The 26,164-nt window shown below is 42.6% G+C and overlaps 1 protein-coding gene across 5 annotated transcripts in view; it reads left to right on the forward strand.

Moving 5' to 3' along the window:
• tmem94 (transmembrane protein 94) overlaps nt 1-25,585 on the forward strand; it is a 25,959-nt gene extending 374 nt beyond the window's left edge. For 2 of the 5 annotated variants that reach the window (XM_058620456.1, XM_058620457.1), the window contains exons 2-32: nt 1,368-1,629; nt 6,809-6,928; nt 8,802-8,929; nt 9,017-9,153; nt 9,952-10,157; nt 10,999-11,150; nt 11,488-11,590; nt 11,679-11,765; nt 11,859-11,975; nt 13,228-13,284; nt 15,068-15,172; nt 15,582-15,755; nt 15,844-16,089; nt 16,701-17,007; nt 17,530-17,703; nt 17,797-17,899; nt 18,801-19,009; nt 19,084-19,265; nt 20,022-20,142; nt 20,340-20,455; nt 20,542-20,641; nt 20,719-20,827; nt 21,473-21,662; nt 21,744-21,821; nt 21,927-22,012; nt 22,101-22,182; nt 23,077-23,228; nt 23,357-23,451; nt 24,425-24,518; nt 24,734-24,904; nt 25,428-25,585. In XM_058620456.1, the coding sequence (XP_058476439.1) occupies nt 1,606-1,629; nt 6,809-6,928; nt 8,802-8,929; nt 9,017-9,153; nt 9,952-10,157; nt 10,999-11,150; nt 11,488-11,590; nt 11,679-11,765; nt 11,859-11,975; nt 13,228-13,284; nt 15,068-15,172; nt 15,582-15,755; nt 15,844-16,089; nt 16,701-17,007; nt 17,530-17,703; nt 17,797-17,899; nt 18,801-19,009; nt 19,084-19,265; nt 20,022-20,142; nt 20,340-20,455; nt 20,542-20,641; nt 20,719-20,827; nt 21,473-21,662; nt 21,744-21,821; nt 21,927-22,012; nt 22,101-22,182; nt 23,077-23,228; nt 23,357-23,451; nt 24,425-24,518; nt 24,734-24,904; nt 25,428-25,500 (4,098 nt within the window). In that variant the 5' untranslated portion in view covers nt 1,368-1,605 and the 3' untranslated portion in view covers nt 25,501-25,585. Of the gene's footprint in view, nt 1-1,367; nt 1,630-6,808; nt 6,929-8,801; nt 8,930-9,016; nt 9,154-9,951; nt 10,158-10,998; nt 11,151-11,487; nt 11,591-11,678; nt 11,766-11,858; nt 11,976-13,227; nt 13,285-15,067; nt 15,173-15,581; nt 15,756-15,843; nt 16,090-16,700; nt 17,008-17,529; nt 17,704-17,796; nt 17,900-18,800; nt 19,010-19,083; nt 19,266-20,021; nt 20,143-20,339; nt 20,456-20,541; nt 20,642-20,718; nt 20,828-21,472; nt 21,663-21,743; nt 21,822-21,926; nt 22,013-22,100; nt 22,183-23,076; nt 23,229-23,356; nt 23,452-24,248; nt 24,519-24,733; nt 24,905-25,427 lie in introns of those variants that run through there. The other 3 variants (XR_009234166.1, XM_058620459.1, XM_058620460.1) reach the window with 3 other exon arrangements.
• The last annotated feature ends 579 nt before the right edge of the window (nt 25,586-26,164 follow it).

The following is a 26,164-nucleotide window of genomic DNA, read 5'->3' on the forward strand; positions in this document are numbered from 1 at the left end:
GCTGTCATCTCATTGCCAGTGGAGACTGCTGACTGTGGAGGTCAGAGAGTGTGTGAGCTGTTGTTTTTCAGTCACACAGTTAAACAGATTACACAGCAGAATCTGTTTACACAGCCATTGTTCTGATCAAACGTGTCCGTACAAAACAGAAATAAACTTGTAAACTCTTGTAAGTTAATTTTCACAGAAGTGACCTGAAAATACTGTTAAGATAGTCAGCATACAGACCTAGTGATTTATTGAGTTTCCTGCTCGATTCTTCATCTTCTAATAATAATAATAATAATGATGGCAGGCTGGGCCACACGGTGGAGTAGTGGTTGGCACTCTCGCCTTGCAGCGAGAAGACCCAGGTTCAAGCCCCGGTTGGAACAAGGGCCTTTCTGCATGGAGTTTGCATGTTCTCCCTGTGTGTGCGTGGGTTCTCTCCGGGTTCTCACTCTCACAGTGAGTGTGAGAGTGAATGGTTGTTTGTCTCTATCTGTGTGTGGCCCTGCAATGGACTGGCGAACTGTCCAGGGTGTACCCCGCCTATAACCCTAACCCATCGCTGAGATTGGCACAGCACCCCCCGCGACCCTCTGGTGGAGGATAAAGTGGTAGATGATGACTGACTGATAATGGCAGGCTGTACACCAAGAGATCCAATGCTGCCCCCACAGTACGAAGTTCTTTTCTCAATCATAGTCCGAAGTTCTCAATCGCAGCTACATGTTCCAAACCATTGTCCGTTGCTGCCCCCACAGTCCAAAGTTCTTTCTCAATCGCAGTCCGAAGTTCTTAATCATATTCTGAAGTTCTCAATTCCAGTCCAAAGTTCTCAATCACAGTCCGATTTTCGCAGTCTGAAGTTCTCAGTCACAGTCTGAAGTTTTTAATCACAGTCCAAAGTTCGCAATCACAGTCCAAAGTTCTCAATCATAGTCCAAAGTTCGCAATCGCAGTCCGAAAGTTCACAATCATAGTTCAAAGTTGTTAACCACAGTTTAACCTATCTTCTTCTTGACCACTTATACCTGCAGGATTAGAAAAATCTCTTAATCTAATTGTGACAAGTTTTTGTCACAATTGTGACAATTTAATGGTGTGTTTTGAAATTTAATTTAGTTGCATAAGTCATGATTTTTGTAACATTAGTAAAATAAGTTGTCCGTAAATTTTATTTAAAAAATAAATTGAGGTAGCCTTCCGGTGGAAGACTCCGTCCATTTCCATTTAAAATCTTTAAAAAAGTCACTTTCTGACCAAAATGCTGGATAAAATGTAGTGAATTAGATTTAGATTCTTACATTTGTCTTGATAAAACCGTGAGTAGAAAATATTTAACTTGTCTGAAACTAACAATGTTGTCTATTATTCGTCCACAGGTGATCGCTCCTCATATTTCCCAGAGTTCCCTGCTTCTCCCCTCTCTGCTGTCACACTGGCAGAGCAGACGTCAGCAGGTGGAGGAGATCACGGCTTCACCCTCCTCCTCCCGCCTTCTCCACCTACCTCCCCCTCTCTCCACGCCGTCCTGACAGGGAAGCGTCTGCGAGCGTCCAACGGGGGGTGTCGTTGTCGTCTGCTGGAGGAGGCGGAGCATGTGGAGAGGCTGTGGTTGCCATGGAGCCGCAGGATAAGAAGCAGGTGAGGGTTTGTTTAGTTGCTCGGTCACCTGAGCGTCCCTGAGGTGGACGAGTTGTTTACTGAGCGGATTCTGATGAGGAAGGGAGTTCATTTGTTAGATTTAGTCTCTGTTGAGTTATTCCTGTCCTTCATTTTGAGTCAGTTTTTGAAATATTGGACATTTTTGTCCTCGTCTTAGTCAGAGAAACAATAAATATTTGTCCATAAACAACGGTTTATGGGACATTTACATTTTTTTAAATTGATTTTGTTTAAATACAGTATATGAATTTTACTGCAGGGCAGAAATAAAATACACACTTTTATATATTTTCTGTTTGTATTTTGTTACTATTAGAAAAATAAATCGGCATCAATTATCGGCTGTGTTAACTCAATGAGCTGCTGCTTTGTTTACATAAATTTTACCTTTAAAAATGACCAAAAGTCACCAATATGGCTTTTTTTTATGTATGAACATGAAACAAACAAACAACCATACATATGAACGAGTAAAACAGACATGAAATGAAAAACAAACAAAAAGAATAAAACAGGCAGGTAGGTAAGCAGTTCAATAAATAATATACATTTGGATGTGAGGGGCGATCCATTATTCAGACAAAGTGTATGGCCTTAATGTAAAACATATCAATACAAAACAATTAAGAATATCTATACATGATTTAGCTGTTCTCTCGCGATATACATTTACCAAAACTGTCCCACTGTTCGTTTATCATATCATTTTCCCTGTTTAATCTCGCCAACATTTTCTTACATGCAACCGTTTCCATCATCTGAGTTCTCCACATATTCAGTGTAGGAGCTTGAGGCTCCTTCCAACACCTTAAAATTGTCCGTGCACAATTCATAAGGCCAGTTTTTAAGATTCCAAAAATATGTTTGTTTAAGTGTGGTACCATTGTTTGGTCTCCTAGGAGACATAGTCTTGGCGATCTGGGAAGTTCACAATTCAGCCATTTGCCTATATAATGTAAAACATTTTCCCACAGGGGGAAGATCTTAGAACATTCCCATAATGCATGTACAAATGTACCACTTTTTTCCCCACACTTCCAGCAAAGATCATTGTTAAGCAAACCCATTCTATTTAGTCTTGATGGGGTAAAATGATATCTGTGAATTATTTTATACTGAATAAATTTGCTTCTGGCTTCTCTTACATATTTTTCAGTGTTGGAAAGAATCCCTTCCCATGTTTTTTCATCCAGAGTACAAGACAAATCCTTCTCCCATATCCGCTTGAGATTACTACAACCATTACTGCCTGTCCAAGGACACATTTCATACCATTTTGATGCTTTATGATGCATTTTAGGTAGCTGCAAATAACACTCAACTGGACCCTTATCCTGACCAGCGGGAACAACCTCCTTAATACAGTGTCTAATTTGTAAATATTTCCAAAAGTGGCCTCCACCCTCTAAAGGAAATCTTTCCTTAAATCTGCTATACGAGAGAAAATTACCATTTTCAAATAAATCATCTATAATTCTAATACCTTTTCTTAACCCCCAATTTGGGTTTTTATCTGGTCGTTTATCTGATTTTAAGACATAGAAGTTGACCAATTTATCAGTTAGGCCGATAATAATAACAATAATTTTTTAGTAATTAATCAATAAAATTCTTACAAATTAGGCATTTTATGTCGTCATAAACTTGATAAATGTTGCCAAAAACTTAATTTCTTTTAAGTTTATAATTTTTTTTAAAGAAAGGAATCAGTCACGATATGATATAGTACTATGTCGTAAAATAATTTTCTTTTAAAAAAAAATCAATAGAACAGAAGTTAATGATACATAATATAATATTTCACTGTAAAAATTTAAGAAAAGGTGTTATAGTGTCGGGAAACTAAATTCACAGCCTTGTTTCCCAGAGTTCTGGATCCACACGCAGCGCTCCGAAAGGTCAAAGGTCAAACCTCTTCAGTTAAACAGACCTGTGAGAGACGGCGTTTCACAACTCAAGTCAAATGTTGACTTTTTATCGCAGTGTTCCTTCCCCTTCTCTACGTTCTGTGTGTGTGTGTGTGTGTTATATAATCAGAACAATGACGAGGCCCCGCCCTTCTTAAAGAAACATTCATGTCGTGCAAACAGGAGATTTAGTGGCTTTTTTGCATCAACTGTGTCACAAATGAAAAATAAACAGCCCACAACATGACTCAGCTAAAAAATCAGAGATGTCTCGATACGATATCACCGATACCGATATTAGTCCGGTACAGTCATTTTAGACCATTTATGAACGTATGAAGCTGTAAAGACACATTTGTGCTGAGTCATTTCAAAGACATAATTCTCCCATAAAAGAAGAAATAAACAGCCCACAACATGACTCAGCTGTCCCAATACCACTTTTTTGTGTCCGATACCGCTACCAAAAACTTGAGCATCTAACGATACTGATATTATTCCAATTTTAAACCATTTATGAACATATGAAGCTATTAACACAACATCTGGTTCGTGACCCACAGATTGGTAGTGAGAGATTATTTTACAGAATTTTTGCTAACCTTTTACTTCAGATTTATGTCTATATGTTTTAACTAACATGCAAAAGTAAAGTTAAGTCAATAAATTAGCTTTCGTGACGATCAGGGCTAAAAACGAATGATTATTTTCAGTAAATCTGTGGATTATTTTGGTCCAAAAAATGTCAAATAAAAGATTAAATGAATTAAATAAATGTTGATCAGTTTTTGATGGGGGTGGAGTGGCTCAGTGGTTAAGACCGGTACCCTGTGTGCAAAAGACTTCATGGTTGCAAGTTCAACTCCACCCCTGGCAGGTTGTACTCAATTCCCTTGTAAGTCGCTTTGGATAAAGGTGTCTGCTAAATTACATGTAATGTTAATTGAAGCCCTACTTTAAAGCAATGATTCGCAAAGTCTGGTTCGGGACACACAGATGGGTCGTGGGATATTTTCTTTGGTCCCCAAACAAAATCTCTGCGTCTGTATGTTTTAAATAACGTGCATAAAGTAAAGTTAACTCACTATATGATGCACACATTTAGCTTTTTGTGACTACAGCTCATTCATTGATCATTGATCATTCTTTCCCAAACTAAAGATTATTTAGTGTTTAATGATTTCTTTGTCAAAATATTGACATTTAAGAAGCTGAAAAGTCCATTTAATTATATGAAATAGCTAAGGATTAATTAAGTAATTGATTAATAATGAATGAATTGATGGATGGATAGTTGCAGCTCTGCTTCAGCAGTTAATCCTCTCTCCTCTCTGTTTCTCTGTGTGTTTACGTCTGTGCTGCAGGGTTTTTTTGTTGCTCGGGGAAATGAAGGGATTATTTTTAGTGCAGCTGTGTGGGATGAGTGGGTGTTTTTTTTTTTTTCCCACACAGAAACAGGGAGTGTGGGAAAAGGTTACTTTCCCATTAACATGAATGAGAAAAGGCTTCCGTATCTGCTGTGTTTGTGTGTGTGAGGAAGTCATTCATTTCCTCCTTTTACAACAGTTTATTAACGAGTGTTATTCTATGTTTATTATAGACCAATGTCTGTCAGGTAGAGCTGCAACTAACGATTATTTTCATAATCGATTAATCTGGTGTATGGTCCATAAAATATCATCAAACCTTAAAAAATGTTGATCGATGTTCGTCAAACATAGAAATGATGATGTTCTCAAAGTCTTTTTTTTGTCCACAAACCAAAATGATTCACTTTTAATGATTTAAAGAAAATATTCACATTTAAGAAGCTTAAAGGCGACATAGATCGGAAGCTCCAATTAACGCTGTGTGTGTGTGTGTATCTGCGTCATTACCTCGTTTATGAAACCCTAAAGTTTCAGAACCAACAGTTCAGCCACTGCTGAGAAAATCGGGTTTTATTGTTTTCCTGGGCTCTGCGAAGCGGATCGGCACTTCCGTTTGTTGATGTTGTCATCAGTATACCTCACCACTCCTCTCACCGCTGTAGCGCCTTCTGGTGCGGGCACTAGTCCGGGCACATCCGGTTGCGTTCATTCAACCGCAGAAGAAGAAGAACTACTCTCGTTACTACTGCTGAGATGCAGAGCATCCACCGTGCCAGGGGGTGGAGCTGTGTGTCTGAGAGCTGGCCTACCAATTACATAACTTCCAGGTACCTGGCCAATCACAGGACAGTGGGAAAGCTCTCGTTGGCTGGCCAATCACAACACAGTCCACGTTCTGGGGGTGTGGTTTTGGTCTGAAACAGCGTGGCTGACAAGAGTGTCAGTGAGGAGATATTTTGATCGGCTCGTTTGCAGCGACTAAGAGGTTTTTAACCATGAAAACAAGTTAATATATGTAAGTAGACCTCCATAACTAACATATATGTGCGATACAAGCATTCTATGTCGCCTTTAAACAATTAGAAATCTTGTTTTAATCATGAAAAAAGCTTCAAACCGATTAATCGATTAATTTAGTTATCGATTAATAATCGATTAATCATTTCAACTCTACTGTCAGGTAAATATATTTTAAATCAAACCATAAGCAGCCATTGAAATTTGCTGAATTTAATTAAAAAAACCTGGCTTAAAAAACTCAAATATTCACATTTAAAAGCTGAAAAAAAAGAGCTTGTTTAAATCATTAGAAAAAAAAATATCAAAATAGGTAACGATTACTTTAATAATTGATTATTAATCGTCCAGACTTAATATTTTCAATTAAAATCTACTGCTACATATTAAATACATGAAACAGGTTGTTAAAAACAGCGTTTTTTAGAATTTCAATTTTATTAATCCCCTTAGGGAAATTATTCCTCTGCATTTGACCCATCCTAGAATTAGGAGCAGTGGGCTGCCACACTGAGTAGCGCCCTGGGGAGCCATGGGGGCTGGGTACCTTGCTCAGGGGTACCCCAGCCCTTTTGGCCGGGTGGGGATTTGACAAGCCAAGTTCCCTTTCCACTTGGTCAAGTGCTGTTTATCAAGTTTCTCAGGACAATAATTAGTCATTTCTAATCATTTTGAATATTAAAAAATGGTGAATCTTGGTTTATTGCTCTCTTACCAAATCTTACCAAAGAAACTCACAAATGATCGTCATAATCAGTATGTGGGAAATGAATGAATAAATAAATGAGAAATAACATGAACTTTCTGGATGTATTTTGATTTACAGAGCGATAAGATGCCTCATTGTCGTTGTTGTTGTTGCAGGAGAACAGTATCGTGACTCTGGGCCTGACGACGGCTCAGGCTCTGGTGAAGCTGCGGGACCAGCTGAGCGTTCTGCTGGAGCAACACCAGAGGGCAGCACACAGACGCACCTCTGCACAGGTACGCATACACACACACACACACACACACACACTAAGGAGATGGTACAGAGGGAGCGGGTAAAAGGTCAGTGCTATAGGACAGAAAATGCTCCTGGAAGAGCTGGGTCTTCAAGAGCTTGTTGAAGCTTTGTGGGTTCATGTGTCCTTCCACCAGCGTGGAACCACACATGAACAGAGTCTGGAGCATCTTGTGCGGGGCGTTGGCTCCGCCAGACGACTATCCTTTGATGAACGGAGCAGTCGAGCAGTAACATGAGGCTTTGGGAGAGCAGACCCGTGGAGCACTTTGTAGGCTAGCATCAGTGATTTGAATTTGATATGAATGCAGTGTTGGGTTTTCTGTTTTTACTTTGGTGTTCAAACCCTAATCACAAGAAGGCGACCGTCCTCACTTCCTCTCTTTGGTCTGTTTCCATTTCACACTACTGTCAGAGAACCACACCAGGATTTCCTTGCAAGCGAAACCCGAGACCCACGTTATATCAGTTGGACCAGAGTTGGCTTGTTTGGTCCCGTGAGCTTTCACACCTGCCCAAACAAAGCCGACTATGCAAGGAAACAAGCCCTGGTCATGTGTACTCTTCTCATTACCTCATTACCGTAACTCCTAGACCATTATGGCCCATTTCCACCGGCTCTACTCTACTCGCCTCGCCTCGGCACGGCACGACACGGCACGACACGGCACGATTAGGTTGCATCTCACTACAAAAAAGTACCTACTTAACGTGGGCGGAGTCATCACTGCACGGCTGAGTGAAACTGTGGTGACTTGTTTTATGCGGTGACTTACGCGACACACACACACACACACACACACACACACACACACACACTGTGTAGAGTGACTAGTGACTAGTGACTTTACACCACACTTCTGTAGTTGTTGGAGATTAACCCACGTTTTTAGGATCGTTAAAGGGGACATATTATATTATACCCCTTTATATATTATTTTTTTTCCAAGTTAAAATAGTTCCCTGGTGTCGTAATGAACATGTCTGTGACATGCTTTGGTCAAAATACCATAAGGATGAAGCACCATAGCAGTTCAATATCCCTGCCAAAACCGCCCCTTTCAGAACGCTCTGTTTTGTGCATGGTCCCTTTATATGCAAATGGGACACAAACACACACCCACTTCTTCCAGGGGGTTTCTGATTTGTCCTTTTTACTGCGCTCACTCTGTTAGTTCTCTGACAATATCAACATGGCAGCGTGCGCGGAAAACAGCGAGAGTGGCGTCACAGGAAGAGACGTCCGACACAAGGATCAAGCCGAACACTGCCGAACTGCCGATCAGTTAAAAACACTTAGCGACAGCACCGCCGATCGCCAGCGGCGAGCTGCATAAACTGCTGCTGTATGTGACTGTATCAGACTGAGTCTGTGCTCCGGTCATGGAGGACGTACTGAACAAATATTTTTAATCAGGACGTGTCAGAATGGTCAGTTATGAGCTCTCTTTTCTTAAAAATGTGTGTGTTTGTACGTCAGTGAAATATGGTCGCTGACTAAATACGGTGACCGCTGGCCGCAGTCTGATGCGAAGTGGTGCAAACACACGAACACACGTTTGCTGACTTTATCCGGGACGTTAGCTTCATATATAACATTTATCCACTGGACACACAAATTCTCTGAGGCTGGAAGTTTGTGTAAAACACTGTGCTCCACTGTGCAGCCACGAAAACTCAAAGAAACGAAAACAACCAGCTCAACAAAGAAGAATAAGAAGGACATGAAAAACCACAGACTGTAATTAAATAGTGGACATGATGACATGGAGCTCAAACATCATTACATGTGTCTCGTCCTTCAATGACACACGACATATTATCTGTGTCTTCTGTCTCATCATGTGTTCATAGGAGCGGTGGGTGAACAGCTTCCTTTACCATGGCAACCGTCACTCGTGTCTCCACTGGCCGGGAGCTGCCCTCACTCTCCTGGTGGTGCTGGGACTCTTGTGTTGCCATGGCAGCCAGCCAAAGGGCAGGTAAGCATCATCGCCACCACCAGCAGCCTGAAGAACCTCAGAGGACCTTCTCACACTCTGCTGGACTTGTGTCACATGTGTCCACAGTTCTGGCATCGAGCTGGTGAACGCGGCCGCTCTGCTGCTGCTCTTTGTCCTCAACCTGCTGCTGGTCGGACGTCAGGAGAGGCTGAAGAGCAGCGAGATGGTGCGACGTCTCAACAGCATCATCACCAAGCTCAGCGGTGAGTCAGTCAGCTTCTCTGTTTTTACCACAGCTGAGCTTTAAACACAGGCTGAGGTGTAACGCCACGTCACGGCTGCTGTGTGTGAGTGAGTGTATCAGTTTGACTCTTGTGAACTCAGTCACATGTGTTTTTGTTCTGTCTGTAAATGTCCTCACACTCGAGGAGAAAGACTTTGGTTACGTATATATATATATATATATTTTTTTTTTGTGTATGTATATATATATATACATATACATATGTATTTACATTATATAGACAGCATATAGTATGAATTCAACACCAAATCAAAATACCATGGAAAAAATTTAAACAATTTAATTCTCATCAAATATGGACATTTTAAGAAAAGAACTTTGAAATGCTAACAAAAGTATCTTAAAATTATAACCATGAAAACACACAGTGTAATAGTAAATGCTGGTGGGGGTAGCTCAGTGGTTAAGACCGGTACCCTGTGTGCAAAAGACATCATGGTCGCAAGTTCAACTCCACCCCTGGCAGGTTGTACTCAATTCCTTTGTAAATCGCTATGGATAAAAGCATCTGCTAAATGACATGTAATGTTATGTAAAAATGCTGACTCATCATTCCCAACTAGTTATAATGAAAATGGACAGTGTAGTTAAAAATGCTGACTCAGCATTTCCAACTAATAATAATGAAAACGGACCATAAATGAACAGGATAGTTAGAAACAATGACTCGGCATTCCCAATTACTAATAATGGAAACGGACGGTATAGTTATGACTGCTGACTCAGCACATGATCACTCTCTGTCCCTGTGGTCCAGATTATCTGTCCGGATGTGTCGGTGACCTGCGGTGGCCTGCGTCGCTCTATCCCGACCTGCACACGCCGACGTCTCCGTCGTGGTCTCTTCACTGGACGTACCGCGACTCTCAGCTGGTGAATCTGCCTGTGAGTCTGCTGGTGGAAGGAGATGTCATCGCTCTGAGACCTGGACAAGAGGCGTTTGCATCGCTCAGAGGAATCAAGGTGAGTTTATGATGGAATACATGTGAGAAATATGTTCTGTATAGTTTTAGATACTTACTTTCTTTCTTTTAAAACTAATGTTGTGTTCCATTTATAGTTGGAACTCGGAATTTTCGAGGTATTTACAAATATTGTTGTCTTGTTTTCTTCATTATTAGTTGTGAATGCTGAGTCGGCATTTCCAACTATTGTTGTCCTGTTTCTTAGTTATTAGCTGCGAATGCTGAGTCAGCATTTCCAACTATTGTTGTCCTGTTTCTTAGTTATTAGCTGGAAATGCTGAGTCAGCATTTTCAGATATTGTTGTCCTGTTTCTTAGTTATTAGCTGGAAATGCTGAGTCAGCATTTTCAGATATTGTTGTCCTGTTTCTTAGTTATTATTTGGGAATGCTGAGTCAGCATTTCCATCTATACTGTTCCTATGTTCATTATTAGTTGGGGATGCTAAGTCATCATTCCCTGCATAGTAATGCCCCAAGACCTCAGATTGCCGACTTGGAAAAATTTGCCATGAAACTAAGTGCTGACAGTGGCTGAGTGGTAGAGCTTGTCATCTTTTAACTGGAAGCTCGAGGGTTTGATTCCCAGCTCTGCTAGTCTACATGCCGATGTGTCCCTGGACAAAGCGCTTAAGGTGAGGTCCATTTGTAGGCATAACTTGGAATTTAAAGTCAGATTTCCAACTCAGAAACCTGTATGCATACTATGTTCAATGCTAACAGTGGCTAGCCCGGGGTACGTTTACATTTCCGACTTCTTAACTGGAACGCAGTGAATACTTTCCAGTTCTGAAGTGAATGAAATGTAGTATAAACCTAAAAAAAAACTTTCCCTCCTCAGGATGACGAGCACATCGTGTTGGAGCCAGGAGATTTGTTCCCGCCCTTCTCCCCTCCCCCTTCCCCACGGGCTAATGAGAAGAGAGGACCTCAGAGCCCCCAGCAGCACCGCCTCTTCAGAGTGGTCCGGACCCCAGTACTGGACTCGGTCAGGTGAGGAACTCGGACCTTTTGGGTCCACTTTGTTGAGACGAAACAAATTAAGAAATACAATACTTTAAGTCAAGCTTTAGAACAGTATTTAGCTAAATTAGGTCTATTTATGCATTTTATTTACAAACACAATAAGTAAATATAAAGAAAGATCCTGCTTATTTGTTTGGGGACCCAAAATCTTTTCCTGCGACCCGCCTGTGGACCCCGACCCACATGTTGGGATTCCCTGTCAGAATGTAGATACAGTATGTTAACCTGAATAATGCAAATAAACCAGATTCATGCAAATAAAATGCTGTATTTATCTTTTATACATTTATTTATCTTTGAACAGGAACAGTTTGGATTTGGCGCTGTCTCGTCCAATCACGGCTCTCGATAACGAGAGGTTCACGGTGCAGTCGGTCATCGCCAAGATCGTCTGTCCTGTGGTTCTGGTGAGCACATCATTACGAATTTTCTTTTTTTTTTTTGTTTTCACGTGTATAAATTGTCAATGGTGCGTTTACTCTCCGTCGCCTGTAGGTGGCGTTCCTCATCGTGAACACCACGCGCTATGTCTGCGACGCACCCAGCCTCACGCCCAACTGCTACAACTTCTTACAACTTCAGGTAAACCAAGTTCACCAAGTTCACATTTACAAAGAAATGTATTTTAATCCCTGTAAGTTTTATTTTGAAATGTGTGTGACTTCCTGTTTGCAGTTGATGGGGGTTCTGCCCATCCTGCCACTGCTCTTCCCCGTCATGTGGGTGCTGGTTAATGCCTTCGGTGAAGCCCGAGTTCTTGCCGAGTTCAGCCGAGTGTCGCCAGCTGGTCTGGTGAGCGATGAACACATTATTATGAATTTATTAACACTTTACAGAAGAAACAGACGGAATAGTTGTGTTGTCCTGTGTAGGTCGACACACACATGAACTTTAAACTTGATTACATTTTAATTTATTAAATATTAAACGCAATAAATACATAAATAACTTCTATTGATTACATTTAAATTTGAAACTAACAATCATTACACTGTAGTAAGAGTGTTTGTTGTTTTTGTACAAGAAAGCTAAAGTCGCCACGTGTCATTAGCTCAGGTTATGCTACGATATGTTGCGTTATGTTGTGCTAAGTTAAGCTACAACTTTACATTTGTTACACACAACTTGTTGCTACGTTATACTATGCGACGCCATACTATGCGACGTCATATTATGCTACGTTATACTATGCTGCATTATACTACACTACGTCATACTATGCTACGTCATACTATGCTACGTCATACTATGCTACGTTATGCTACATTATACTACGCTACGTTATACTATGCTATGTCATACTATGCTACGTTACACTACGCCATACTATGCTACGTCTTGCTACACTACAAAACTGCTACACGACAAAATCTATGTTTAAGTCATACTATTTTCGTCATACTATTTTCGTCATACTATTTTCGTCATACTATGCTACACAACGACATTTGTTTATGTTAATGTTATGTTATCCTACAGCACTCAACTTACCCCTTTGTTATACTTACTACAATTTGCTTCGCTACACAATTTAAAATGTTTAGTTTTCTTCATTTGTTACCTTAAATCACATGATATAAAATTGCCTTATGCTTCACAACTTCACACAACGTTTGTGTATTTTGTTACGTTGTCTTACAATAAACAACTTAGTGCTGTTCGACTACACTAAATTATGTATGCTACACAACTTAACGCACAACATTTACATTTGTTACCTTAGGTTACATTTCGTAAAGACATGTTACGCCACGCTGCGTTGAACACAAATGTATATATTATGTTACGACACTACTGTATGTCACACTGCGTTATCCTGTGCTACACAACATTACACAGTGTTGTGAGACATGACACTTTGTCACATCACGGTATATTTCGCTACACTACGCTCATCAAATTTACGCTTTTATGTCACGTTAAACTTCCTTATGATATACGACGACATGTTTGATTGTGCAGTGTTTCACACACACACACACACACACACACACACACAGAGGCCTCCCTCTGTGTTTTAACAGAGCCTCTTCTCTCGCCCCAGCTTGCTAAGTTCTCTGAGGACACTCTAAGCAGCTACACCGAAGTGGTTTCCTCGCAGGTATAACCTCTCGCTGTCTCACCTCAAACCTCCTCCCCCTCGCTCTTCCCCCCTCCCCCCCGCACCTCCTCCACCTGCTTGGCTCCGCCCTGAATCCTCCACCTGTCTCCGCTCGCTCGCTCGATGCCACTCCGGCTCAGTCCACGGCTGTTACTACCTGTCCACGTCCAAACCTCCACCCACCCTCAGTCCTTCATGGACGTGTCCTAAATCAGATCATCTCTCTTTTATTTATTTATTTATTTTCTCCGCACCACTTTTGTTTTTTTCTTTGACACTTGTCTCTCTGTGATCTGTGTCCATAACCTCTCAATGTTTCTGAACAATCCCTGAATGGTCACTGCGACAAGTTCAGAGGAAAAACAATAGAATGTCAGTGCTTCATCTCTGGCTGTGGATTTTTGCTCCAGAGATGATCCTGAGAGACACTTTGACACCAATCTGCCCTCTGACCTCCCACCTCTGCCTGACTGCATGACTGGACATGAGCTCCCTGTCGTCGTCCCCCCCTCCCCCCGTTTGTTTCTTTATTCCCTGATAAACAGGCAAGTACTCTGGGTGTTTTTTTGGGGCTTTGACGCTGCTGAACAAGGCCTGTGAGCCAATCACATCCACCCTGGTGTCCTTTAAAGACAGACATGATGTCCAAGAACAGAGAAAAAAATCCCTTAACTATGTTCAGATGTTGATGACCAGAGGAGGCGAATAATATCATTGAATACTATTACAAATTTACAGTGAATTCAGTCAAGAATATATTCACGGCTATATCTCACTGTTAGACAGACTTTTCTGACAGAAAACTGAAGTTTGTAAACCACTCGCTCTCCCACACCAACTCCATTGAGAAAATCAACGTCTACTGCTGCCTCGTGTGGTCACTTTGTGTCACTGAGGTCAATCTGGACAAAACACTTCGAATGCTGAAGTGACAAAATAACACATTTTAATTTACTGATGGAGGAAGCAATGGATCAACAACTCCTGTGTGCTGTGATGTTAAAATTGCTGATTTTTCCTATGGGGTTTGGTGTGGGAGAGTGAGTGGTTTATAAAACTTCAGTTTCCTGTTGGAAAAACGGTGAGATAAAGATGTGAACGTTTTCTTGAGAAATCTTAGATGGTGTAATTATTAGTAAAAACACTCACTCTCCCACACCAAACCCCATAGAGAAAAGCAGGGATTTTGGCAGGCAAGGACACAGGAGCTGATGGTCTACTGCTGCCTCGTGTGGTCACTTTGTGTCACTGAGTTAAATCAAACAAGGAATGAATCCTTGTTTCAGATTCAGAATGCCGCAGTGATAAAATAAGACATGTTAATTTAGTGATGGAGGCAACAGTGGATCAACAACTCCTGTGTGTTATGATGTTAAAATCACTGATTTTCTCTATGGGGTTTGGTGTGGCAGAGTTAGAACTTCTAAATATGTTATAATCTTCATTTTAAACCCTAGCTATAGATATAAAAGCGAGGAAATTGGGACTACAGTGTTTCTAAAAATTGAACTTGACAATGAGAAAACAAATAATGAGAGAGTGCGTGGATGTGCGTTGGATCGCTCGCAAAACTGCTGCCACAGCTTGAGCCACACTTCACGTCACAGAGATGCGCTTTGTCCCCCCTGTTTTTCTCCTTTATTTTGTTCTGAATCACAAAGCTGATCAATGCTTTTCTTTCTTTATGATTGAATAGTTGTTGCTTTTCTTCATTTATTTGTTGTTGTTGCTAACGCGCGTGTGTGTGTTCTGTGTATGTGTGCGTCTGCTCATGTTTACTCAGGAGATGCTGCGCTGCGTGTGGAGACACATGATCGGCGTCCTGAAGGGAGAATCTCAGACGCTCTGCTACACGTCCAGCCTCTTACACACGCTGGGATCTGTCACTGTGAGTTTTATTGTGTTTGCTGAACATGTGTGACGTATGTATGACATTACATGAAAGCGTGACGGCGTACGAGGGGACGTGAACCTGTAGAGTGTCCTCACAGACGAGACCCAGAGGCGTCCAGCGGTGTCAAACGTGTCTAATTCATCCAATTCTGATGAGTTTTGACAAAGATATGTTTGGAGATGGGATTATGTGAATTCTTTTGAATATTTTGTTACATTCTCAGATTTCTTCTTCTTACAAAATCACCAAAAATTCCGATTGATTCATCAAAAACTGTAGACAGGAGGTGGCTAAGAGGAGGACAAATTTACAAAATCAACCCACACTGATGAAAACAGAACCTCAGAGGTCATGTTTTTAACTTTTAACTTGTGTGTGTGTGTGTGTGTGTGTGTGAGTGTAGGTGCTGTGTTGTGTGGACAAACAGGGAATCCTCTCGTGGCCTAATCCCAGTCCAGAGACCGTCCTGTTCTTCAGCGGACGAGTGGAACCGCCTCACAACAGCCAGGACGACCTCAGGGACGACCTGTCCGTCAACTCCTACTGTCGGGTGGACATAGAGGACGACAGGGACGAGGTGTGTGTGTGTGTGACTTGTGTGTTTTGCACGATTAAGGAAACAAACTCATTGTTTCATCTTGACCTTGTGTGTTTGTTCCGTGCAGACAGGGGAGGTCCAGGCTCTCCTCTGTCTGCCGGCAGAGTCGTCCGTCCCACAGGGGGAGGGGCCCGAGCCCAGCGAGACCTCACACGACACCGTGTGTTCATCGGACACGCTGCGGCACCGTCGCTCCTGTCAGCAACCACCGCTGCAGCAGCCGCCACCGCCACACACTCGCACCAAACACCACTCTGGATCCAACGTCAGCTTCAGCCACGACACGGAGGGAGGAGACGACGACCAGACGCAGGTAAAACAACAACAACAACAACGGTAGTTCTGCAGGTTTCATCCACGACTGAAGGTGGAAAACAGTTCTGGTTTTTATCTACTGGGGTTTTTCGAGTCCAGTTTATGTCAAAAATCATATTCTCTGAGTGTTAAAGTGCAGGAGTGTCATAACTGAGCTGCAGAGGTGGTTTCGTCTTTTCTGTCGCGTGAAATGATTCAAATCATATTTTCTCCACTGTTCAAAATAAATGAAGATAAAATAAGAACTTTAGATGAGGGAGAAGATAATTCAGCAACTGTGTTTGTCTTTAGTCATAACATGCCCTGCTTTTCCTCCTCCCTTTTCTTCTTATTTTCATTCTCCTTTTTCACCTGTTATGTCTTTTTTCTCCTTCTTTTCCTCCTCCCCCTTTTCCTCCTCTTTCTTCTTCTCCTCCTCCTCCTCATTTTCATTCTCCTTCTCCTCCTTTGTTGCATTTTGAATCCTCCAGTGATTCCACTGTATGTGACCTGCCTTGACTCACTGATCAAATGGTTGCCACGGAAACCTCGATGAGATTAAGCTTTCACAGTTCATGCTCTGGATCAGAACCCAGATGAACCAGCACTGACTTATTCTTGCGTCTGCAGGACTTCGGCTGCCCGGAGGCCGAGGCCGACGACTTTGTGTGTGACTACCACCTGGAGATGCTGAGCCTGTCGCAGGACCAGCAGAACCCGGCCAGCATCCAGTTCGATGACCTCTCGTGGCAGTGCCACCTGCCCTCGCTCAAGCCGCTCGGCCTCAACATCATGCTCAACCTGTGCAACGTGGGCATCACGCAGCAGCTGTGCCGCTTCGCCGACCACCTCTCCAACCTGGCGCTGCAGGAGAGCCACGGCTCCGTGCTGCCCGTCTATGTTCCCTGGGGCCTCTGCGAACTCTCCAGGCTCATAGGTGAGGAAGAGGGAAACCAGCGTCCCCTGTAGCCACAACTTTGTGGAGGTCAATGCAGCCATTTTGACACCGTTTAGTGAGTTAGGCTCTTTTAGACACCTGGTTTTCCTGCTGTTACCTGTCACAAATTCCCACGTCCTCTAGTCTACTGTCCCTGTCCCAATGTCCTCCTTTCCTACAGGACAGGAAAAAAAAAAAAAAACAGAAAGCAGCGGATTTGAGGATTTTGGAAGTCATTTTCTTTTTATAGACAAAACACCTCATCAGTAACTCGACACATTACTCGACAGATGTTTGTTTACATGACGTATCATAATACCCAGATTTTTCCAGCTTCTTAAATGTGAATATTTTGTTGGTTTATTTGCTCCTTAAACAACAAGGAAATCATTAACCTGATTAAACTGAGTCGTTTTGGTTTGTTTGCCAAGTTTTCTGACATTTTATGGACCAAACGACGTCCGATAAGTTGCTAAAGGCCTTTACAACAAGTTGTTAATAACATTTTTGTGTCTGAGTCAGGCTTCACGCCCGGTGCAAGGGAGTTGTTCAAACAGGAGAACCACCTGGCTCTGTACCAGCTGCCGTCCGGAGAGAAACCCAAAGAGTTCACCTCCCGCCACCTTCACTACTTCACCAAACGCCAGCCGCCCATGTCCCACCTCATCTCGCTGTTCGTACGCGACTCGTCCTCCAGTGAGTCCACATACACACACACACACACACTTCCTGTCCTCTGCGTGTGTGTGTTTGATATTCACACCTCTCGTCTTCACCTCTGTGCCGCAGATAACATCCAGATGCTGTCGCACGGCTCGGCCGATCTCATCCTGGAGGCCTGCACGGACTTCTGGGACGGCACTGATATTTATCCTCTGTCGGGTTCAGACAGGTGCGGTTTCACACGCCGTCTCCTCCTTTTCCTCTTGTCACGTCTCCGTCACAGCATTGAACCTGCGAACAACGCTGCAAACGTTTGTTGACAAAAACTCACGGGGAACGCAAAACGTTTCCACACCGGTGTCACTCCAAATCTGCAGCTTCAGGTCAGCGGGCCCAGGGAGGAGGCGACTCCTCGTCTCCTCCCGAGGGTGCAGCCCAGGGAGGAGGCGACTCCTCGTCTCCTCCTGAAGGTGCAACCCAGGGAGGAGGTGACTCCTCGTTTCCTCCGTCGGGTGCACCCTCAGGAGGAGACGGACCTCCCACACTGTAGTGAAATGAGACAGTTTCCCTTCTTCTCCTATTAAATTCCATCAGGCTGCACACTGAGAGGCTAAATGCTGCCCTCTGCAGTTCAAAGTCCTGAATCATAGTTCTTCTGCCTCCCTCAATGTGAATATTACTTATGTCAATATTTCATGTAATAAGAAGAGGCCTCTTCACGCTTCTCTTTAATCCACAAAATAATAATGAGAATAATTCAATAATATGAAGAATTAGCTGAAATGACTTGGATAAAAGGCTTTGAAATGATATCTAATTAAATCATGATTATATTAATTCTTCAAAAACGGGCAAACTACGGCTGCATGAGAAGAAGACAACATCCGGACGACCAGTGCACACTTCACAGGATCCAGACTGAAATGTGACACAAGATTGTGACGTTGCTCCGATCGATATATTCGATTTACACACGAGATCGTACAAAACCGTGGGCCCAACGTAATAATTTAAATGAATCAATAATCAAGATATTTACAAAAGCAGTAAAATATTATAATATAAGGACATACACTTGAGGACTTAATGAAGGCTGTAATGAAAACTTTTCATTCGTGTTTTTTTTGCAGAAAGAAAGTTCTGGACTTCTACCAGCGTGCCTGCCTCTCCGGTTACTGCTCGGCGTTCGCCTACAAACCCATGCAGGTGTCTCTGTCCACGCAGCTGAACGGGAAGTGCGTGGAGTTGGCCCCGGGGCCCTGCCTCTTCTCTGGGGTGGAGCTCCCCTCGACCACACCGATCAAACACAACTCCTACAGGAACAGCTGGAGCTCCGACGGTACGACGCGCACGGTCAAAGTCGCATCACTAAACCGCTTCATTTTTAAAATTACTGACCTTTTTTTGTTCCAGAGGGTATCGGTGAGGGTGTGGAGCGCGAGGACTGCGTCCAGGCCCTGAGCGGTCAGATCTTCATGGGCATGGTGTCATCTCAGTTCCAGGCGCGGCTCGACACGGTCCGCCTCATCGACGCCCTCGTCACGGCGTGCATCCGCTTCGTCTACTTCTCCATGGAGGACGAGCTCCGCAGCAAGGTGAGCCCGCGGGAAAACTCGGGTTTCGTCGATTAAGTGATGATTATGATAATTATAACTATTTTGAGTGTTTTTTTTAGTAATTAAAACTTATAAAATGTGAATATTTTTTTCATTTTTTTCCCCTCCATTTAATGTATTATTGTGGTTTAATCCTTTAAAGTAAAAAAAATATATATAAATTAAAGGTGTAGTACGTTATTTGAGGATTAACTTGCGGCCTGGGCTTTTTACACTATGACTGAATCAACCACCAGGGGGCAGAAAATCAGATAAAAATTATAATTACATAATTAAAATGTTATGTTATTAAAAATAGAAATCTAGGAAAGTGATCAAATTTCATCCTAAACTGGGTTTACTTGCTGCCTTTTACGAGGCAATGATAAAAATAACGTTTTAACATTTTACAGTGTTGACAAAAAGTCGTGTTATTTTCTGTTTGTTTAAATTGTAAAAAAAAAACTGTAAAAAAAAAGTTGAAATCAGTTTAAAATCTCAGTGTCTTGCAGTGACAGCTGATATTCTGCCCCCTGGTGGTTGTCTGGTCATAGTGTAAAGCTACAAGTACAACAGCTTTAATTAAAAAACATTTTTTAAATTAAATGTATATATTTTATGGTTATTGGAAGTTTCTTATTACAAAACTAAAATAAAATAAAAGATAATTTTTATGACAGCTCCTGGTCTCCACCTGCAGTATCGTCACTGCCCACCAGAGGCACCGTGGGTGAATCTCTGATTGTGTCTCTGCAGGTCTTTGCAGAGAAGATGGGTTTAGAGACGGGCTGGAACTGTCACATCTCTCTGACGCCAAACGGAGACGGACATTGCGACGGAGCGCCATCTAGTCCCAGTCACGGGTCACTGCACGAAGGTAGCGCCGCCATGAGCCTTTAAATGTGTCTGTCTGTCGTCCTATATATGTGTATGTGTGTCTTTGTGAGGACGCAGCAGTAAGAGAGAGGACATTTTATAAAAGTGTGGACATTTTATGAAAGAGAGGACATTAAAGTAGGACATTGAGTATAATTTTGCCAACACAGAAACATTAAAGTAATTATCTCTCCTCAGATTCTCGTGATGAAGCTGAAGGTCCTCTGCTGCCAGAAGAAGAAGCTCATTCTGACCTGGCCAGTTTTCAGCCCACAGACAGCGACGTCCCCAGTTTCCTGGAGGACTGCAACAGGGTAGCCATGCTTTTTTTAGTAGTATTTGTATTTGTGTATTTCACTTCAAACTTAGATCCCGTTTGTGTCCTCCTGTCCTCCCTCAGGCCAAATTACCTCGTGGAATCCACCAGGTCCGTCCTCACCTGAAGAACATTGATAATGTGCCTCTACTGGTGCCGCTCTTCACCGACTGCACCCCCGACAGTGAGTCTGCTCTCTGTGTGTCCACCTCAATATTTCGTTTTTTATTTTGAATTCATGCTCTAGTTCTTTCTTCGCAGCCATGTGTGAGATGATGAAGATCATGCAGGAGAACCGGGAGGTGACCTGTTGTCTGGGAAGCGCCGCCAATTTCCGCAACAGCTGCCTCTTCCTTCAGAGCGACATCAGGTACAATCACATACTGTCAGGATCACATGTCCTGTTTGTGAAACGTGTACAGTGATGTTATTTTGGATCAAACTGCCATTTTTCAATTTTGGGCCAATTTTGGTGATTTTGCACATGTTGTGTTTGAATAGCATTAGTGCTATCAACTTAATGTCACACGATGCAGGCATTAGGGCGCGTCAAAGTTGTGGCTGGTAGACTGATCACAAAACTTGACACACTCGTAAACAGTAGCAAAATTTTCAGTCTGATTCTTTTTGGCAAAATGGCTCCACAGCGCCCCTTAAGCATTGAACATAAACAGCCCCAGCAACTGCTCTCTTGGACCTATCACCTTAACCAAACTGGAAGGCAGCCATCTTTGATTAAACTGCCAATTTGGTCCAATTTTGGAGATTTTGCAGATGCACTATTTGAACGAGCTCCTTCTCCTAGAGCTTTATAGCCATCAACTTCAAATTTGGTGAGGTCACTCTGGACAAGAGGAGGATTAAAAGTTACCAAAAGCTTCTCTTAATGTGTCACGGTACAGGCACTAGGGGGTGTCAAAGTTGCGGCTAATTCTGTCCTGACAGCAAACAAACGGTGTGGTAAATGTGAAAGTATTTTCCCATAGACAGCTAATATTGACGGTGTTGTCCATAGCATCGCTCTGGATCCCCTGTATCCGTCTCAGTGCTCGTGGGAGACTTTCGGCTACGCCACTGGAGGCGCGTTTAGCAGCGACGCTGAAGGTCTGACTCCACTGAGGCTGTCGGGTCAGCTCAACAGCCTGGGCTCCTCCGTCACCTTTCACCAAGGAGAGAGTGTGAGCATCATCAAGCTCATAGAGCAGGTGAGTCGCACACTTCGTACACTCGGCCAAGTTTGAAGACGTCGCGTAACGGGGGTTTTAACCACTTCTTTTGCGTTTCAGGCTCGACACACGACATATGGCATCCGCAAATGTTTCCTCTTCCTGCTGCAGTGCCAGCTCAGTCTGGTCATCATCCAGGTCAGAGACTAAAAAACTGCACAAGACACCAAAGTGGATTATTGTTACTACTGTTTTCTTCTGGCATCTGCTTTATAAAATACAAAAATAATGTTTTACTTGTAGTTCTTAGCCTGTCTGGCTCAGCTTCCTCCTCCGATGAACACCACTGACATCCTTTGGCTGTCGTGCTTCAGCTGCCCACTGCTGAGGTAAACACACACACACACACACACACACACACACACTGGAATGAAAACACTGTAAAGTCTGAATAACGGTGTGTGTTTGTGTTGACAGTGTCTCTCTTCTGGGGAAACCGCCAGACTTTTCAGTCATGGGCGTGGCCACAGGGAAGAACCTCGATGCCATTCCAAGAAAGGTTTTAAAATCCCAGTTTTACACACACACACACACACACTGGTACTCCATTTTACTTTTGCCACAATATAATAATAATAATTCTAATAATACATAATAAATGGAGGACGTACCGACAATGATACCAGTATCATGTGTCTGGTGCGGCGTACTCGTATTTGTATTCGTAAAACTTCTCCGATTCTGCGGCACCCGACACCATGTGACGTAGCTGCGAGTGTCGCGATGTCAGCAGTTTGGAAATATAAGCAATGACGAGAAAAGTCAATTAATAAAACATCTAAAGAACCAACATGATGTATTAGTAAGTACTCGGTGTCAGCAAGTTCTCAAATATAAGTTTTCATACTTGTACTCGGTCAGAAGAGAGTGGTTTTGGAGCATGACAAATAATAAATATTAATAATAACATATAAAGAAACACCTTTTTGTGTTCATTTCCAACTTTCAAAGACTTTGGAAAATCATAGCAAACATAATATCTATCACATTTCCACCGTTATTTACCGAATCTCTTATCCACAATATCGGTATCGGCAGATATGGGCTTTAAAATCTATAACCTTCGGTAGCTAAATTAGCTGCTACCTCCCTGCTAACTTCTATGCCAGAGCCCTCTACAGCTATTATTTTTCTATGTTTATATATTGAGTACATTTATAAAACTTTAAATTTGCTACAAGTATAAAAAGTGTTATTTTTACTCCTAATATATCGGATATCAACAAAAACTGACTGACTTCTCTCTCTCTCTCTCTCTCTCTCCCTCTCTCTCTGTCTGTCTGTCTGTCTGTCTGTCTGCCTGCCTGCCTGCCTGCCTGCCTGCCTGCCTGCCTGTCTGCCTGTCTGCCTGCCTGCCTGCCTGCCTGTCTGTCTGCATATTTCATCGTTTCAGACCCAGAACTTCTTCCTGGGCTGTTTCCTGCTAAAGTTCGGGCTGACGGTGTGCGCCTACCTGGTGGCGTTCGGGTTCACGCTGCAGGAGGTTTGCCTCCGAAGCAGCCAAGGCAACGCTACGATCGACGGCCAACACATTTTCACCGCCAGGTACGAAAAGAAAAAACGCCGTAGTACATACGCCAGGCCTGTACGTGGTGTTGTAACACTGTAAAGTTGTTTCCCCGAAATGGATGAATTAGTAAAGTGGTCGTCGTGTTTTTTCTGTCCTGCTGCAGCTCTTCGGACGAGGCTCCTCTTTGGTTCAGCGAGCTGTCAAACGGCCTCCTGCTCACTCAGAAGGTCATGGCTGGATTCCTCGTCTTACACACAGGTACTGCACTGTAATGCACCTGGGGCAATTATTTAAATCCTTAGTTACACACCTATATCATGTACCTATAAACGTGAGTGAGCGACTCACCATTGAAGTAGAAGAAGAAGAAGAAGATGGGATATTGAAGGTGATCTTGTGAGCGTTTATTAATCTTGATTTTTTTCGTTTGATATTGTTCTTAGAACACTGATAATAATGTTTTTGTGTTTTCCTCTCACATCTAACACATTTGTACATAATGATCTAAGCAAATTATTGTTATTTTAGATGAAAAGGGTTATATTTTCACGTTTGGTCTTAAATTTCATTTAAAAAGTTTTGGATTAAACTCTTGTAAACCCATAGATGTCCTCAGTTCATTTTATCGCGATTTTATAAAGGGAGCTTGATGATGCTTTACATTCATCAAAATGTCATAAACAAGCAAGGAAATACAAAATACAAAAAGATAAATGAACCCTTTAACACCTAACCCTGCCTATTTTAAGTGCTTTTGCCCGTTGTTCCACAATAACTTTCAGTATCTGGCAGTTATTTACAATTTACTGCTTGTTAAAGTAGTGTATGAACAGTTTAAAATTAAGAAAAACATGGAAACTATATACAGGTGTTCCTTCCACTCTCTCCTGAAGGACTGGGAGTGAAATTACCGTAATAACCTCATGTTTTCGGCCCTCAGAAACCGTCAGGATTTGCGGGGATGCAAAGTGCGCTTGTGCAAACCTTCGTTTTCGTCAGCGGTAACGCTCGGTGTTAAAAGGGTTTAAAAGATTTGTGTTTTGTTTTTTTTACAGGGGTCTTTGAATGCATCTCTTGAGCGGCTCCTCTCGGTGAACCCTACGCCCCTTCCTCTCACTCTCATGTGCTGCAGTTTAGAATGTTTTCTTTGTAATGACGCTCGTATTTACAAAGCGGTAAAGAAACAGCTGAAAGAAAACCTGATGTGTGTGTGTGTTTGTTGTTTTTGCAGCCGTGATCTCCCTCAGCTACGTCCACCGCTCTCAGCCTCTGTGGAGGAGGAGTCCGTTCAGCAACACCTGGTGGTGTCTCACTGTCCCTGTGGTGTAAGTCAACACCACAACCGTCGCAGTTTAATTTCACGACTGGGATCGAGTTACTTAATCGTGTCAGTATCACACGGAGCCCAAGTCCTTCTGTGACTGACTCCCACAAAAAAAGGATGAGGAAAATATGAAAACAAAAGACTAAATAAATCTCATTTTGTTCATAATTAAAAACAGTGGTTACAGCGACTGTTCTCACACCTGTGTGTCTGCAGTCTGCTCAGCCAGATTATCCAGGCCTCGGTGGATTACCAGCTGTGGCAAGACCGGAGCAGCTCTCTGAACTTTAAGCTGGGGGACATCCCGCTGCTCGCCTGGGTGCTGGTCTCCCTGAGCCCGCTGCTCGTGGTGCTGGTGAACGAGGTGGTGAAGCTGCACGAGATACGGTACAATGCCAACGTGACCGAGCTGAAGACACGGCAGCGAGAGTTAAAACAGAAAAGAGACAAAAATACACATACACATACACGTACACACACTCACATACTTGCATACTCACATACACACACACACACAAACATACTCACATACACTCACATACACACACACACACACACACACACACAGGAAGGAAACTTGATGTAGGACACAATGAAGGCGAGATAATGTAGGAAAAGTAAAGGAAACGATGTAGGACACAATAAAGGACATGCTGGTGTGTTCTTTCAACACAATTTTCAAGACGTTCCAGTGTGGAATCTACTATTATGCTTGTTGCCACGGTAACCTTCAAACAGATGAAAGGACAGCGAGGGCGCTGCTGGCGTGTCAAACCTGTCCAGTTATGAGATTGACTGACTTTGTCTCATGTCATGTAAATGTCCTGAGAGACCTGGATTAATGAGATATTGAGGATCTTTAATCTCTCACGGATTATTTAACCTCTGCTCTGTCCTCTCTGTCCCTCAGGGTCCGAGTTCGCTACCAGAAGAGACAGAAGCTTCAGTTTGAGACGAAGCTGGGAATGAATTCTCCGTTCTGAGAACACTGATGTCAGGGTAATACAGGGAACCAGAGGTTTTACACCCCGGGGGAAGGTCAGGGTTCAAACACTGTCGTGGGCCAACGACCACTGCGACCACCAGGGGGAGCCGATGATTTTTAACCAAACAAACTCTGAGAGAACATTTCAAAGCTCAGAGTTCGACTATTTATTGTCTGCTTTCAGTTTGTTTTTAAAGGAGAGAGGATTGTTTTCTCCTGGACGAAGTTGCCGCTTCGTCGCCGTCACCTCGGTTTTAAATCTCTGAATGGACACACCCACCTGTACGAATGTTCCGGGTTTCACACAAACTCACATAAATTATGAGCAGAATTTTATTTTTTAACATATTGAATTGTGTCATATCGTTTGAATCCAGCCTTCATGCACTCTGACATGTTCTTACTCTTTGTCTTATTTTAAGAGAAAACAATCATGATCGAGGTAAATCTGTACCTGTGGATCCGTGGGCCTTTTTTTTTGTATCCTTACACAATTATGAAGTGATCAATAAACTAAAATGTGCAAAATGTATCACAAAAACAATCATTTGTGAAATAAATGTGGATTTTTATTTTTAAAAGTTGGCAAAGAAATTGCAGCTGTAACTCCTCTTTGGAATCACATGTGCTGGTGCTGATGATGCTGCTGCCTTCAAATGAGA

The sequence above is a fragment of the Solea solea genome, chromosome 21 (genome assembly GCF_958295425.1).
Source record: "Solea solea chromosome 21, fSolSol10.1, whole genome shotgun sequence".
NCBI lineage: Eukaryota > Metazoa > Chordata > Actinopteri > Pleuronectiformes > Soleidae > Solea > Solea solea.